General features: G+C 38.5%; 1 protein-coding gene across 1 annotated transcript in view; it reads left to right on the forward strand.

Annotated features, from left to right (window-relative positions):
* The first annotated feature begins 789 nt into the window (after positions 1-789).
* Positions 790-15697, forward strand: part of PAPOLG (poly(A) polymerase gamma) — a 34706-nt gene continuing 19798 nt past the window's right edge. The window contains exons 1-7 of the mRNA XM_008061433.2: positions 790-1042; positions 3932-4093; positions 5510-5576; positions 9718-9799; positions 10035-10144; positions 11977-12030; positions 14972-15083. Of these exons, the coding sequence (XP_008059624.2) occupies positions 1026-1042; positions 3932-4093; positions 5510-5576; positions 9718-9799; positions 10035-10144; positions 11977-12030; positions 14972-15083 (604 nt within the window). The 5' untranslated portion in view covers positions 790-1025. The remainder of the gene's footprint in view (positions 1043-3931; positions 4094-5509; positions 5577-9717; positions 9800-10034; positions 10145-11976; positions 12031-14971; positions 15084-15697) is intronic.

Consider the following 15697-nt stretch of genomic DNA (forward strand, 5'->3'; position numbering starts at 1 on the left):
TTTCACTAAATATTTTTGAATGAATAATTCAGTCAGTGATTCCTTCTATTTACTGTGTCTCTGAATCGCATTCCAACATCAAGCAGCTTCTTGACATCCTTTTCTTCGTAATGATTTAGTATTAAAACTACTTCTCCCCTTTAACATTTTAAAATTTGCCATTATTTTCCAATTTACACCCTCACATACAAACGAAACATGATCTCCACTATTTGGAAGTGTACACTTTTTATTTAGCCTTGGATCTATCCTACTGCAAACTGCTAGCGAATATTTTAAACCTTTCGGCTAAATGCCAAAATGTCATGAATCAGGGACAATACTTAGGGGTGAACAGTTAGCCTCCAATTTACAAGCTTCCTTTTCCCTGGGATAATTGTGTTAAAGTCGCAAGTTCCTGAGTGTGATCCCTTCGAGACAAAAATCTCAACGGGTGGGTTGGTTACGTAGGACTAATAAAATAAAATAAATACTAGCTAAATCAAAAGATGTAGGATAATGGAAGCGTTGAACTAGTATTCGTTAGGCAAGGCTGTGATCTTTTAAAATACATATTATAATACTCTCATTCGGGAAACAAGGAAAACACATTTCCAAATTACCTTCCAAGCGGCTTGCTGGGATTGACAGTCCCACGGACAAAGGAGGGGACCAAACACCCCTCGGGACCGGCGTTTGCAGCGCGAGCCCTCTCCCCTGTGGGCGGAGCCCCCGGAGCCTCCCGGGACCCACGGCGGAGGGGGCGTGGCTGAGGGTGGGGCCAGGCCTGCAGGGGCGGGGCCGCGGCGGGCGAGGGGCAGGCTGGGAAGCGGCGCCATATTGGCGTCGGCCGCGCTGTATTGTCATAAATAGAGCCGGTTTTGTGGTGTTTTCACTACTCGGATGCCTCAGCCGTAGTAAGTGAGAAAGTGAGCGAGCAAGCGAGCTACAAGCGACCGGAGGAAAGTGGACAGGGGGAGAAGGGAACAGCAAGATCAGGACTCCAGAGCGAAAGACACTCGCTGGAGAGGGAGACGCAGGAAGCGATGAAAGAGATGTCTGCGTAAGTGGTGGGGGACGGCGGTTGGGGGCGAGGCGGGTAGGGGTGAGCTGGGGTGGTCGGCCCGGGGGCCCCTTGCCGTTCTCTGTCCTTTGCGTCCTGCCCGCGGCTCACCCAGGTGGTCTCCTTCTCGTTTCCCGGCCGGTCCGCAAGGGCACCTCCCCTACGCCCGGCGGCTCACCTGGCCACCCCTGCACGGACTCTGGTTACTCCGGGAGTCCCCATCTGCCCCCAACTGTCCCGCCTCCGAGGACTCCCCCAGACCGGGATGAGGAGGGAGAGAGGCGCCGGTGTCCGTAGGGAGAAATTGTCGGTCACTCTCCTGCCCCCAGCACTGTCTGAGCCCGTCTGCTCCTGTCTGCATTGGCGCAAATACCATCCCCCTGCCTCCCCCTCCTCCCTTCCTGACCGGCTGTCTCCGGGTCTTGAGGAGTGAATGACCTATCCCAGCCCCTGGGTTTTTTGAGGCTAAGGTCTTTTCGCTGCCGTCCCCACCCTCTTCCACCCCATGCATCCCCACCTACCCGCATTATCTACCGGTCTTTACCTCCTGCTCACACTTTGATAAGTCAGAAACAGTTTCCGTGCTTGGCAAGAATTTGGTTGTAGCTTCTTACATTTTGGTTTACTAGGAAATAATTTAAACATGTGGAAAAATGCAGAGTAGCATAAGCATCATTTATGTAGCCACCACCCATTTCTCCCAAAGCATAATATTCTACACATGTAGTGTGTGTGTGTGTGTACATACCTGTTTATTTAAAAGCGATCAGTCATTCTAAATACATCTGAAGAACTCTCCTACCTCCTTCTCTGGTCCCATTCATCTCCCTCTCCAGAGGTCTCCACAGTCCTGAATTTGATATCTATTGTTGCTGCCTGTTTTTTAGTGTTATTACTAAATATGCATGTGACCACAATATCTGGCATTGCTTTACTTTTTATATAACAGTGTCACACTTGTCATTTTGTAACTTGCTTCTTTAGTGCTACATGGTATCTCTGAGCTTTGTCTGTGTTAATATTTTAGTTCTAATTAATTCATATTAACTAATGTATTCCGTTGTAAGTTTTTAATGTTACAGTGGCAGTGAACATTCTTTTTTGTCTCCTAGTATACTTGTGACTAGAATTTCTCTAGCGTGTTTGCCTGTGATAATTGATGGGTTGAAGGGAATGTGGGATTCTGTTATTTATGTTTTTCCTCCTGTATAGATGAGGGAAGTTTAGAACCCTAGATTTGGAATTTCAGGCCTAGGAGGCACCTACATAGTCAAGTCTTCAGCGTATAGACAAGAAAGTGAGACCCAGTAATATAGCGTCAGAACTGAAGTAGTCATGGAGGGTGGAGAATAGAGTGGTGAAGAGAGGTTTTGGAGTTCAGATTTGACTCTTCCTTTCTTTGAACTTCAGTTACTTATCTGTAAGATGGCACCTATTATGGTTATTGTTGAGATTAACTGATCATATATAAAGAGTTAGTCTACCTTACTCATTTACCATATATATGTAAACAAAACAAACAATACCAAAACACCTCTCTACCTCTCTTAGAGGTAAAAAAAAAAAAACACATCTTTACAAAGAAATTACAACTTGAAATAACTAAAGTGTTGTTTGTCCTGCAGCAAAATAAATGCTGAAGAGAAATTAAAGTCACCAGTATTGACGTTTTCCTCTTTTTGTTTCTTTGAGTCATTTTGGGTGGTGTATAGGCTATTTTATCTTCCATTTGATTTTCCCTGTCTCGCTCTTCCTAGTGAAATTTTTAGCTAAAGAGTGTGCCTTATTCTCTGCACCTAGTAGTGATGAGCCATGTTTTGACCAGTTAAAACCCAAAAACAATTAAACCGTCACTATTATGAGTGTGAGTGTGTGTGTGTGTGTGTGTGTGTGTGTTTTAACAGGGATAATATATTCAGCTTAAAAGACTGCTTTTTAAATTTTATTTTATATTCTTACTATTGGTATTAATGGCCCTTCAAGAAAGTATGGTGAACATAGATGGTGGGGTTAGCTGATTAGTGTGTATGTTTGTTTTTACTCACTTTCATAGCAAAATAAGTTTTACCTACCTCTGTTAGCCCATAGCTTATTTTGGAATTATTGGTCTGTGTAAACCCAAAATCTCAGAACTTCTAATGTACTTTATTTTGAATTGTAATTTCCTGATGGCTAGGATCTTTGAAGGAGGGCTCATATTGTATCCTCTAAATGGTAGCCATTTAATGTAAAGAATTTGATAATTATCTAATGGAAGGAATGAAAGAGAACAGTCTAAAATGAAGAGAACAATTAACTAGAGTCACAAAATGTTAGGACTAAATACCTCTAATTCAAGCAAAGGTTGTTAATGTGGATTTCCCAAGGATAAGTCTAATTGTGATTTCTTTTTAAAAGCCATATTATTTCACAAGGACCTTCTAATGGGATCTTTCTGTTTCTTCCTAGGGGGAAATGCTCCATTGTTTTTACTGAGGGCTTTCTTTCAAGTGGTTGACTGCTTTTCAAAGATCCTAGAATCTAGATGGTACTTGACTTAAGTCTGCAGGGTATAGTGGAGGTGGCCTTGGCACAGATTCCATACAGGCTCTTTGCATTTGAGCTGAGGGTTGTTGGTACAGTTGTCCTGGTGCCAACACATGCTGCTTTTTGCTTGAAAAGACATCCTAACCATGAAAGCTGGAGGCAGTATGAATAGCCCCTTCATAAACATAAACACAAAATACTCATTTTTCCTTTTAAAAAAAGTGTCTGCCCTTACTGTTAGTACTAAGTAAACTTGTAAGGTAGCTAAATTAGTATGAGTGGATTGAGAGATTCAGTGTATCAGGGTTGTATGGTACTTTACATTTTTTTCTGCTGTTACATTTTTCTTGTTTTCTTGAACAGAAATACCGTGCTGGACAGCCAGCGTCAACAAAAGCATTATGGAATTACCTCTCCGATTAGTTTGGCATGTCCTAAAGAAATTGATCATATTTACACACAGAAATTAATTGATGCCATGAAACCATTTGGAGTGTTTGAAGATGAGGAAGAATTGAACCACAGGTATGTCATTGAAAACGGGAAAATATTTTAAAGTACATTATTTAATCATTAATTTTACAAACATATATTGAGTATCTATGGCTGACAAAAAGAAGAAAAAATTTGGCCCTTCTGTAGTTTACATTTTAGGCGGGAGTTAAAAGAAGAGCTTCCCGGCCAAATAAGTAAAATGAATACAGTGTTACACATGATAAGTAAATGCTGCTGAGAAAAATAAAGTTGGAGGTAGAGATTTTCAGGGAAGGCCTTATTGAGAAAGTCACATTTAGGGAAAAATTTGAAGATGAGGGAAAGTCATGTAGCTATTTGAAGGAAGAGTGTTCTAGGCAGAAAGCCTGAGATAGGAGTGTACCTGGTATATTTGAGGAGCAAGATATTCAGAGTTTCTGAAGCACAGCCAATAAATAGAAAAATATGAACTTAAAGAAAGTGAGATGGGAAGGAACTTGGACAGCAAGGGCACTTAGGACCTTATAAGGCATGGTGAAGTTTTTTACACTGAGTAAATTGGGAAGCTCTTAAGGTTTTGAATAGAAGATTGACATTATCAGACTCATGCTTTCACACAGTCACTCTAGCTGCTGTGTTGAGAGTAGTCTGAAGAAGACAGAAGCAGAGAGACTAGTTAGCAAGCCATTATAGTACCCTCAGGAGGAAATGACAGTGGCTGGAACCTGGAGGATGGCAATAGAGATGATAAGAATAGAATTCTGAGTATATTTTAAAGGTAGGATTTTTAGAGTTTAATTTCTGTGGAATGTATATGAGAACAGCAATGTCAAGGATGATGACAAGGTTTTTGTCTCAGCATTCTGAAGGATGGAGTTCCATTATCTGGGGGAAACTAACAAAGATGCTAGTTGGACAGATCAGGATTTCAGTTTTGTATATGCTATCTTTTAGATGTCTCAGCACTACTTTTCTTTTTAAATGTGGATTTGTTTATGCCATTGGTAGCAAGTTTGTTTTAGTAATACCAAACTGCTTTTATTAAGTATTTTATAGAAATTAACCAACAATTAATTTGCCCATCTTAATAACTCAAAGACCTTTTGCTGGCAGTGAGAGAATTCTATCCTCTATTTCCACACCGAATTGATTTTATTCCATAAAAAACCTACTACAGCCTCATTGAAGGTGATTTTATGATTTTTATTAGGCTTTTTGAATTTTGAAAATAGTTCAGAAACTAAAATACTATCATCACCATTTAACACCTCTTTGGCACTTTTAGGGATCTAAGAATGCCAAAGAGATATGCCATGTATCAACACATGAGATAACTTTATTATGTGTATAATATGCTTTAACCCTAGGACCAGCACAAACCATATGGCCTATATGTTCATTTCTTTAATACTGTTTTTTCTTTTAATTTAGTTTTAATCTAAAGCATTTTTTCCCCTTTTTTTGTAGGCTGGTTGTTCTTGGTAAATTGAACAATTTAGTAAAAGAATGGATTTCTGATGTCAGTGAGAGTAAGGTAAGACTCTAAGCTACATGGAATTCTTAGTTTCAAATATCCTGCTCATTTATTCTAGCAGTAAGATGCAGGAGTTGAGAATTATCTGAAAAACTTTAAAATTTTGCTTTCTGGTATACTTGGGAATGAACTGATCTAGGTAGTTGAATTTCTAAATAGATGAGGATTTACCCTAGAAGTAGCCAATATACAGCTGCAAGTCTGCATAATTTCTTGTCTGACTTATTTGTAGTGGGTCAAAATTTAAATATCAGGAAATTTTGCATAAAAGACCAGATTTCAGACTATGAAATACCAGATCTGGCCTGCCTTTGTGCACATCAGGGAGAGTCTTGAACTGGATTAGGCTCCTGCCCTCCAGTGCCTCATGGCCCTACTACTCCCTATTCTCTTTGGCAAGGTGACTACTATTTATCAGTTTTTATGTTTCTCATGTAGGAGTCCATTATTTTCATACTTGCTTGGCTCCTGAGACATAGGAGTTTACAAACCCCATTTCTAACTATATAACTTTTTTCCCCTTCTCTGAAATTGATTACCTTTTCCTGCTTTTTATAGTACAGTTTTCCCTTGGTATCCTCAGGAGATTGGTTCCAGGACCCCTGAGATAACCAAAATCTACAAATGCTCAAGTCCCTTATAATATGTATTTGCATATAACCTTTACACATCTCCTGTATATTTTCAGTCATTTCTGGATTGTTGCTTACAATAACTAATGTAATGTAAATGTTATGTAAATCGTTGTTACTGTATTGTTTTTAAAATTTGCATTATTTTTTATCATTGTTATTTTTTATTTTTTTCTAATTTTTTAATCCGCGGTTGGTTGAATCCGCAGATGCGGAACCTGCGGATATGGAAGGCCGACTGTATTTTGAATATAATTGAATTTTCATTATTGTCTGAGAATCATCAGTATGAATATTATTTTACTGGCTGTACTAGAACGAGGTAGGGATGTTCAACAGGGTGATACTGTTTGCCCCTTCACTAAGTAACCCAAACTGTTGTATTTTAAGTATTTTGTTTTTTATAGTTTTCCCATCTCTGCCTTAACATCAATCATTTAACATCTCACAGTTGTGAGCCTGTCTAGCTGCAAAGTCCTTTCTGCCCTTAATCTGCATGTGTTTCTAAATTAGGTAAATACCTGCTAGAATTCTTTGTTTTACAGCTTTTGTTATTTCTTTCTGTACCTGTGATCGATATGTAGAATTGGTTCTTTTAAACAATGGATATAGAATAAGGGTATGCATCTCCCAGGACTGTAGTCATTGAGTTTAACATGGTCTTTATGCAATTTACTTTTGCGACCAAAAGTCTATCTGGCTTGTTTCTGAACTCTTCATCAGTGATAGCAATAGTTGAGGTGACTGGATAAGTCAAATTCTGAACAAGTGAAATGCTTGTCACAAGCAGTCAAATAATTAAGTCAGTTTTCACATCTTCCATTGCACGAATAAGGTAATAGGTCATTTTTTGTATCAGTTATAATTCTCTTTCACTTATTATAGTTTGGAAAATAACTGAAGGATTTGAGTTAGATCAAAGATCGTTTGAATATTATATACACAATTGGGATATTTAAACTTTAGTCTGAAACCTCAGATCAGATCATTTTCGTTAAATACTGTGGCAAAAATAACACTGTGATTCAGCATATCACTTTCTCATAAATCATGCAAGGATCATACTTTTCGAAGTAGAAAGGTAAGCTAATAGATTGTTTAAGGTCCTAGTTTCTCTATCCTTTTTTTAAAAAAATTTGTTTTTAATTTTTAAGACAATTTTTATTTATTCATATAGATATCTGTGTATTTTAGAGACAATTTCACTCTGTTGCCCAGACTGGAGTACAGTGGTACCATCATAACTCACTGCAGCCTTATACTCCTGGGCTCAAAAAATTCCCCACAACAACCCCCATAGTATCTAGGACTAGAGGCATGCGCTACCACATCTGGCCAATTTTTTTATTTTTGTAAAGATGGGGTCTCAAATTGTTACCCAAGCTGGTCTCAAACTCCTGACCTCAAGTGATCCTTCAGCCTCAGCCTCTCAAAGTACTAGAATTACAGGCATGTAGGGATGAGCCACTGCTCTAACCTTTGATTCATGTTAGTTGTCAATAAATTTACTGACTCCTGGGTATGGTGGCAGCCTGTGGTCCTAACTACTTGGAGGGTAAGGGTAAAGTAGAAGGATCACTAGAGCCCAGGAGTTCAAGGCCAACCTGGTCAACATAATGAGACCCTGTCTCTTAAAAAAACATCGAATGAATAAATTGACTAGCTATAATCTATTTTGTTTCATTCTAACTATAATATTATAAAATTTATAAAGTTACTCATGAAACATTAATATTTATTTATTTATCAATCTCTGTTGCCCAGGCTGGAGTGCAGTGACAGGCTCATGACCACCACAGCCTCGACCTGCTGGGCTCAGCTGCTCCTTCTGCCTCAGCCTTCCAAGTAGCTGGAACCACAGCCGCACGCCACTACACCCGGCTAATTTTTTGATTTATTGTAGAGACGAGGTTTCGCCAAGTTGCCCAGGCTGGTCTCAAACCCCTGGGCTCAGGCAGTCCCCTCACCTCAGCCTCCCACAGTGCTGGGATTGCAGGTGTGAGCCACCGCTCCTGGCTTCATTAATATTTATTAAACAAAGAAAGTAACAAAAATAATATCCTGTTATATAGATCCTTTTATTCAAGTTCAAGTTAATCAACAGATATTATTTTTTGGAACTTGTACTGGGTAATTATGAGGAAATACAGAGAAGTTGTATATACAGTTATCAGTTTTGAGAAGTTTAAATATGACTGAAAAGGTGAGACATACAAAAAAAAGTCAGTAAATGTAGCATTAATTTAAAGATTATAATGGTAAAAGAGCCTGTTATAGCCTCTGGTGAGGATAACCAGTGAAGGCTTCATGGAAGAGATGGAACTTGAAGTGAACTTTGAAAAATGGATGATGTTAAGATATCCTGAGAAGGTAGGGACAATGGCAGATGCAACGGAAAGGAGATTAGATTATGTAACATGTGGGAGCTTCAGAAAGGAAGATCAGGAAGCAAGGCAAGAAAGATCGATAAACACATATTGTAAAGATTTTCAACAACAGATCCATGGAGCCTTACCTCAGTCAGTAGAAGAATGCATCAGCCAGCTTTGAGCCCAAGGACATATAATAATTTAAGAACGTCAGCCAGTTAATCTTGTAACACATAGAGAAAGGGAAAAGAAGAGCAAGGGAGTAGTCTAGAATGCTATTAAACAAAGCCTAGAATTAGGGAAGTAGTAGTTGAATAAAAAGACAACAGATTTTCTATATGCCAATAGCAAACTATCTGGAAAAGAAAAAAAAAAGGGCAACAAATGTGAGGAATATAAGTAAAGAATTGGCAAGCCAAGAAGAAGACAAGTGATTATAAATTTGGACAGTAAGGAGGAATGGAAATTGGGAAATCAGAAGGAATACCTGGTTTTTTATCACAGGAATAATTTTTTGCTTGTTTGAGGCATAGATATTAAAGTAGATCACAACATCTGTGTGAAAATATCTGAGGATCAGTTGGAATTGGCTCTGAAGAGAGGTGAAAAGTAGCATTTTCATTATGATATAATCCAAAAAAAGTTAAAGTTAGATTAGCTTTCAGAAAGAAATTGTCAAGAATGACTTCTTTCTTGCAGAAAGGTTGCAGAGCTAAAATCAAGGAATTAAACATACCTTTCACCAAAACTAAAAGGGAAATGGGGTTGCCAAGAGTATCATGTGGAGAGCTGAAAATACATAGTTTGATACTTAAGCGTTCCTTAATGACTTCTGAGTGATGAAGCCAAACATAGGCATTTGGAGAGGACAGCTAGGATCTAGTGATTTTTTTAAAAAAGTTTTTCTTAAGATAGAGACATGTGCATGTGTAGTGGACATGAATTTGTTTTGTCTTCCCTCTGGAAACACCCTCATTACTTCAAGTTGCACCTGAAAGAATCCTAGTACTTTTAGAAATCATATCTTAACAAGATAGACAAATGTGCTGTATATCATTTCCTTAGTAAAGTGCAGTAGGCATTAAGGTTATTTTTATGCTAAATTGAGCAATTAAATGTCTTGTGTTTAATTTTATTTAGAATCTCCCACCTTCTGTTGTGGCTACCGTTGGTGGTAAAATTTTCACATTTGGATCCTATAGACTTGGAGTACATACCAAAGGTAACTGCTTTTGTATGATCTAATGATAAGAATTTTCAGTAACAAACTCTTGACATTCATCATTAGAAAATACAGGAGAACAAAATTCCCATTATTTCACTACTCAGAGCTAATCACTGATAATCTCATCTTATACTCATCTTCCATTCTTTCTTCTTACATATATTTGTGTGTTCTTTAATAAAAATGTAATATATAATAAACTCTTCCTGATAAGAAATACTTTGATTTGCAGGGGCTGACATTGATGCACTCTGTGTTGCTCCAAGACATGTGGAGAGATCTGATTTTTTTCAGTCTTTTTTTGAAAAATTGAAACATCAAGATGGCATTAGAAACTTAAGAGTAAGTATCCTCTGGCATTTAACATTTTGGACTTACTTTAGTAACAAAGTAAAAGCTAGGGCTTAAGATCATTGAAATACCTCTTAAGTTGCTGTATCTTGTTAAAATAGCACATAATGATTAAGGACTTGGGCTTTATAGCTATATAGACGGGTTTATATCTAGAATCTATCACATATTGGTTCTCAGACCTTGGTCAAGTTGCCTAACTCTGTGAGCCTCAGTTTTCTCAACTGTAAAATGGAGATGTGATAGTAACTTTTTTTATAAGGTTATTCTAAAGATTGATGAGATAATTTACAGAAACAATTTACTGTAAGACCTGATAAACTATTGTTGCATATCAAATGATGGGTGCTATTATGTGTAAAGTTTGGTTGCTAACTCTTTATATACATATATATAGCCTTTCATTAAGCAAGTAAAATTTTAGCACCACTAATTTATGAGATACTGGCCTTAGTTCTGCAGATAACAATAATAAACAAGACATTGTTAATTGGGGAGGGGGTTAAGTGAACTAAATAAGCAAAATAGTATTAATGCAATCTAAAGTGCTAGGGTGAAGTGAAATTCAAAGGATCTACAATATTTGGGAATCTGGCAATGCTTTCAGACAAGGAAGTTAAGGATTTATTAGGCTGGAGGATTAAGGAAGGCTCAGAAAGACATCATTTCCACTAAACTAATTCAAACTATATTGACTATATTATTATTATTTTTAATAGATTAGTCATGAACTCTCATTTTTTTAAAAAAATCTGATTCTCACTCTGTAGCCCAGGCTGGAGTACAGTGGCATGCTCATAGTCGCCACAACCTTGACCTGCAGGGCTCAGGAGACCCTTTTGCTTCAGCCTTCCAAACAGCTGGAACTACAGGCATGCACTACCATACCTGGCTTTTTTTTTTGAGTTGGAGTCTCACTCTGTCACCCAGACTGGAGTGCAGTAGCCGCTCCTGGCCACCGCAGCCTCGACCTGCTGGGCTCCAGCGATCCTTCCGCCTCAGCCTTCCGGGTAGCCGGAATTACAGGCATGCGCTACCACGCCCGGCTGATGTTTTTTTTGATTTATCGTAGAGATGAGGTCTCGCTGCCCAGGCGGGTCTCAAACCGGTGGGCTCAGGCAACCCACTCACCTCAGCCTCCCAAAGGCGTGGGATTACAGGCTGAGCCACCGAGCCCGACGGCTTATTTTTTTTTATTTGTTTATTAGAGAGATGAGGTCTCACCAAGTTGCCCAGGCTGGTTTCCAACCCCTGGGCTCAGACAGTCCTCTCACCTCAGCCTCCCAAAGTGCTGGGATTATAGTCTTAAGCCACAGTGCCCAGCTTAATTGTTTTTGTTTTTTTAAATAAATTAATTTTTTTGTATAGGCGAGGTTTCACTATGTTACCCAGGCTGGTCTTGAACTCCTGGCCTCAAGTAATCCTCCTGCCTCAACCTCCCAAAGTGCTGGGATTATAGGCATGACGCACTGTACCTGGTCATTTTAAAATTTCTAATACTGATACTCTTTCTAAATAATCAGTTTTCAATTTAGACTTAAGAAATAATAAGTACCAGATGATAGCAGTTCTGCCTTCCAGTTTCTGAAAGATATTTTTAGTAGGATAAGTTAGATAACTAATGTAATAGGCATTTTGTGTATCTTAAAGAATACAGGTCACAAGGTAGAAGTACTTACCTGAAATGTAAGACTCAGAACATTTTCTTCGCTTTTTCTGTTAGGTTAAGATACAAATGGTGAACGAAGATATTCATTCACATTTTAGGCAGTTAGGAAGGATAAAGGATTATACATATGTCTCACTGTTTTCCTTTTTTGTAGGCTGTAGAAGATGCCTTTGTACCTGTTATAAAATTTGAATTTGATGGTATTGAAGTAAGTGTTTCATATTTTTCTGACTTTATAATTGAACTGTTTAACCCATAAGCTTGTTTTATTTGTTTGGAAATCAGGCTTAACATAAGTGCATATTCTAAAAAAAACAAATAATCTTTAAATAGTCCCTTACGTTCCTCTCTGTTATGTCTCTTGGCTTTTCACCATAAAAAAATGAATCAACCTCCATCTCTTTTTTTGTAGGGACAGAGTCTTCTTTTGCCCAGGCTGGTTTCAAACTCCTAGCCTTAAGCAATCCACTTGCCTCAGCCTCCCACAGGCATAAGCCACAGGACACCAGCAACCCCCATGAATATTTATTTATTTATTTATTTATTTATTTTTGAGTTGGAGTCTCACTCTGTCACCCAGGCTGGAATGCAATGGCGCACTCACAGCCACCACAGCCTCAACCTGTTGGGCTCAGATGATCCTTCTGCCTCAGCCTTTCAGGTTGCTGGGACAACAGGCACACGCCACCATTCCTGGCTAATTTTCTGATTTGTTGTAGAGACGAGGTTTCACCAAGTTGCCCAGGCTGGTCTCCAACCTGTGGGCTCAGGCAATCCTCTCTCACCTCAGCCTCCCAAAGTGCTGGTATTACAGATGTGATCCACCATGCCTGGCTGATTTTTTTATTTTACTATATTTTATTTTTAATATCTTGAGTTAATTTTTGTAAATGAGAAGAGGTAGGGATTTTTTTTATACACACTTTTCTCATTTCCATAACCTAAAATAATTGTGTTATAATTTTGGTTGGAGCAGTGTTCAGTGTTTACATTATTATGATTTTTTTTTTTTTGAGTTGGAATCTCACTCTGTCACCCAGGCTGGAGTGCAGTGGCACACTCATGGCCACTGCAGCCTCAACCTGGGCTCAAGCATTCCTTCTGCCTCAGCCTTCCAAGTAGCTGGAACCACAGGCGCCCACCACCAATCACAGCTAATTTTTTTGATTTATTGTAGAGATGAGGTCTTGCCAAGTTGCCCAGGCTGGTCTTGAACCCCTGGGCTCAGGCAATCCTCTCGCCTCTGCCTCCTGAAGTGCTGGGATTACAAGTGTGAGCCACCGTGCTCAGCTATTATATATATATATATTTTTTTTTTTTTTTTTTTTTGAGTTGGAGTCTCACTCTGTCGCCCAGACTGGAGTGCAGTGGCTGCTCCCGGCCACCGCAGTCTCAACCTGCTGGGCTCCGGCGATCCTTCCACCTCAGCCTTCCGAGTAGCTGGAATTACAGGCATGCGCTACCACGCCTGGCTGAATTTTTAATTTATTGTAGAGATGAGGTCTCGCTGCCCGGGCGGGTCTCGAACCCATGGGCTCAGGCAATCCACTCACCTCAGCCTCCCAAAGGCGTGGGATTATAGGCTGAGCCACCGAGCCCGGCTATGGTTTTATAAACAGTGTTCAAAGCTGGGCACTAAGTATATTAGGTTACCATTCTTTGCTGTTTGACATCTTGTTTTCTTGGGAGTTAGTACTTGTCTTGGGTTTTGTTATACTTATGACTAACTGTAACTCAGCCTCTCCTAGTTGTCTAAATCTCTAAATAAGTTTACATTTATCAGGTGCTGTGTCATTATCATCTTGAGAGAAAAAAAAAATCTCACTGAGTCTTCTCACCTACTCCAATCTAAGCTTGATTGTTCTCTGTGGCTGGTATACAGCTGTCACCCTGGCATCTTCCTTTACTGTTATCCTGTCATTCCTTTGTTTCTGTCTAGTGTTTTCTTCTTTCTTGATTTTATTCTCATTTGAGTGGTGCTGCTTCACTACTTTCCTGAGAGCAAGCACATCAGTTGATGTTTCTGCATGTTTAAAAATGTCTTTATTCTGTTCTTACCCTAAACTGACAATTTGGCTGAGTATAACATTCTAGGTAGGAAACGATTTTTCTCAGAATTGTGACGGCCTTACCTCACTGTCTTCTAGCTTCTTTGATGTGTTGAGAAGTGTGATGCCATTTTGAGTCTTCATTCTTTGTATATGACCAGTTTTGACTATTTGCAGGCTTGTGTGTTATATTTTGTCTTCCTAGTTGCAAAACTCTTGATAGTATACTTTGGTATGTCTCTTTTTCAGCCAAAATGCTAGGCACTTAGTAGACCTTTTCTGACCTCTACTTTTCAATTCTGCTGTCATGTTTTACTTTATTTTATTTTTTTTGAGTCAAGGTCTCACTCCGTTGCCTAGGCTAGAGTGCAGTGACATAATCACGGCTCACCACACCCTCAGATTCCTAGGCTCAAGTGATCCTCCCACCTTAGTTTTCCTTGTAGCTGAGACTACAAGCACACACCACTACACCCAACTAATTTTTTTATTTTTGTAGAGATGGGATCCTGCTATGTTGTCTAAGCTACATTTTTAATTTGTAAGAATACGCTTTTATTCTTGAAGTATGTATGTATGTATTTACAGCCTCCTGTCCTTATTTCCTAGACACAACATTTTTATCTGCTTTCTTAGGTCTCCTGGGCCTGTTACTACTTCTTCATCTGCTTTCTAGCTTTCATAGCTTTTGCTGTTGTCTCTGTCTGTTCTTTGTCCTAGTGGGTTTTGCCTTTAAAATAAAAATAAAACAAAATGAAAATTTTCTGGTATTTTAGTGAGGTTTCAAGAGGGAGTGAATGTAAATGTTGTATTGAATCTTCCATCTTTATCTAGGCATTCACTCAAGGTTTTGATTTTTTTAAAAAAATATATGGCATATGTGCTAAAGTTAAAATGCTTTTCTTAATTTGAAATTTTAATTACCTTAACAAAACTTTGCAGTGATTTTTCCCATGCAAGATTGCCTACATAAGCCTTTTGAAGTTTTGGTAGAACCTTCCAAATTAATAGTTAGAGCTTTTTACATTTTTCAGGTGGGATGGGGGAGGATGGCTGAGAAGGAGAAAAAGTAATATTTTTCTCTTTTGCATCTTTCCAAAGATTGATCTAGTCTTTGCAAGACTGGCAATACAAACCATATCAGATAATTTAGATCTAAGAGACGACTCTCGCCTGAGAAGCCTTGATATAAGGTGTATTCGCAGCTTAAATGGTAAGCTTCTAAAAAGAAATCTCAGATACCTGCTTGAAGACAATTAGACAAATAGAGACCTTTCTGCAGAATTGACTGTTAATGAACTTTTTTGGGGGATTGGACTAACTCAATTAAAAATGGTGCCATTTTCTTTAAACAGAGAATGTGACCACATTTAAAACAAATTAATTTGAAAGGTGGCTTATGTTTATAGTAGTGGTTCTTAAACTTACTGGTCTCAGGATCCCTTTATACTCTAAAGATTTATTGAGAACCCCCAAAGACCTTTTGTTTATGTGGGCTATATCTGTCATTGTTTACTATGTTAAAAATTAAAACTGAGAAATTTTTAAAATATTTGTTGTCGAAATAATCATAAACCCCATTATTAGTTATATAGATGAATTTTTGTGTGAAGAATGGCCTTTTACATTTTTGCAAATCTCTTTAATATTTGACTTTAATAGAAGACAGCTAGATTGTTGTATTTGCTTCTACAGTCAATCTGTTGTAATATTTTGATTTGGTTAACATACAGGAAATCTGGCCACTTCGTTAAAAAAAGGAGGAGTGTTTTAATAGCCTTTCCAGAAATAGATACTCTTTGAGACTATACCAAAACTTGACCACAG

The sequence above is a fragment of the Carlito syrichta genome, unplaced genomic scaffold (genome assembly GCF_000164805.1).
Source record: "Carlito syrichta isolate Samal-C Ts95f unplaced genomic scaffold, Tarsius_syrichta-2.0.1 Scaffold305251, whole genome shotgun sequence".
NCBI classification, from domain to species: Eukaryota; Metazoa; Chordata; class Mammalia; order Primates; family Tarsiidae; genus Carlito; species Carlito syrichta.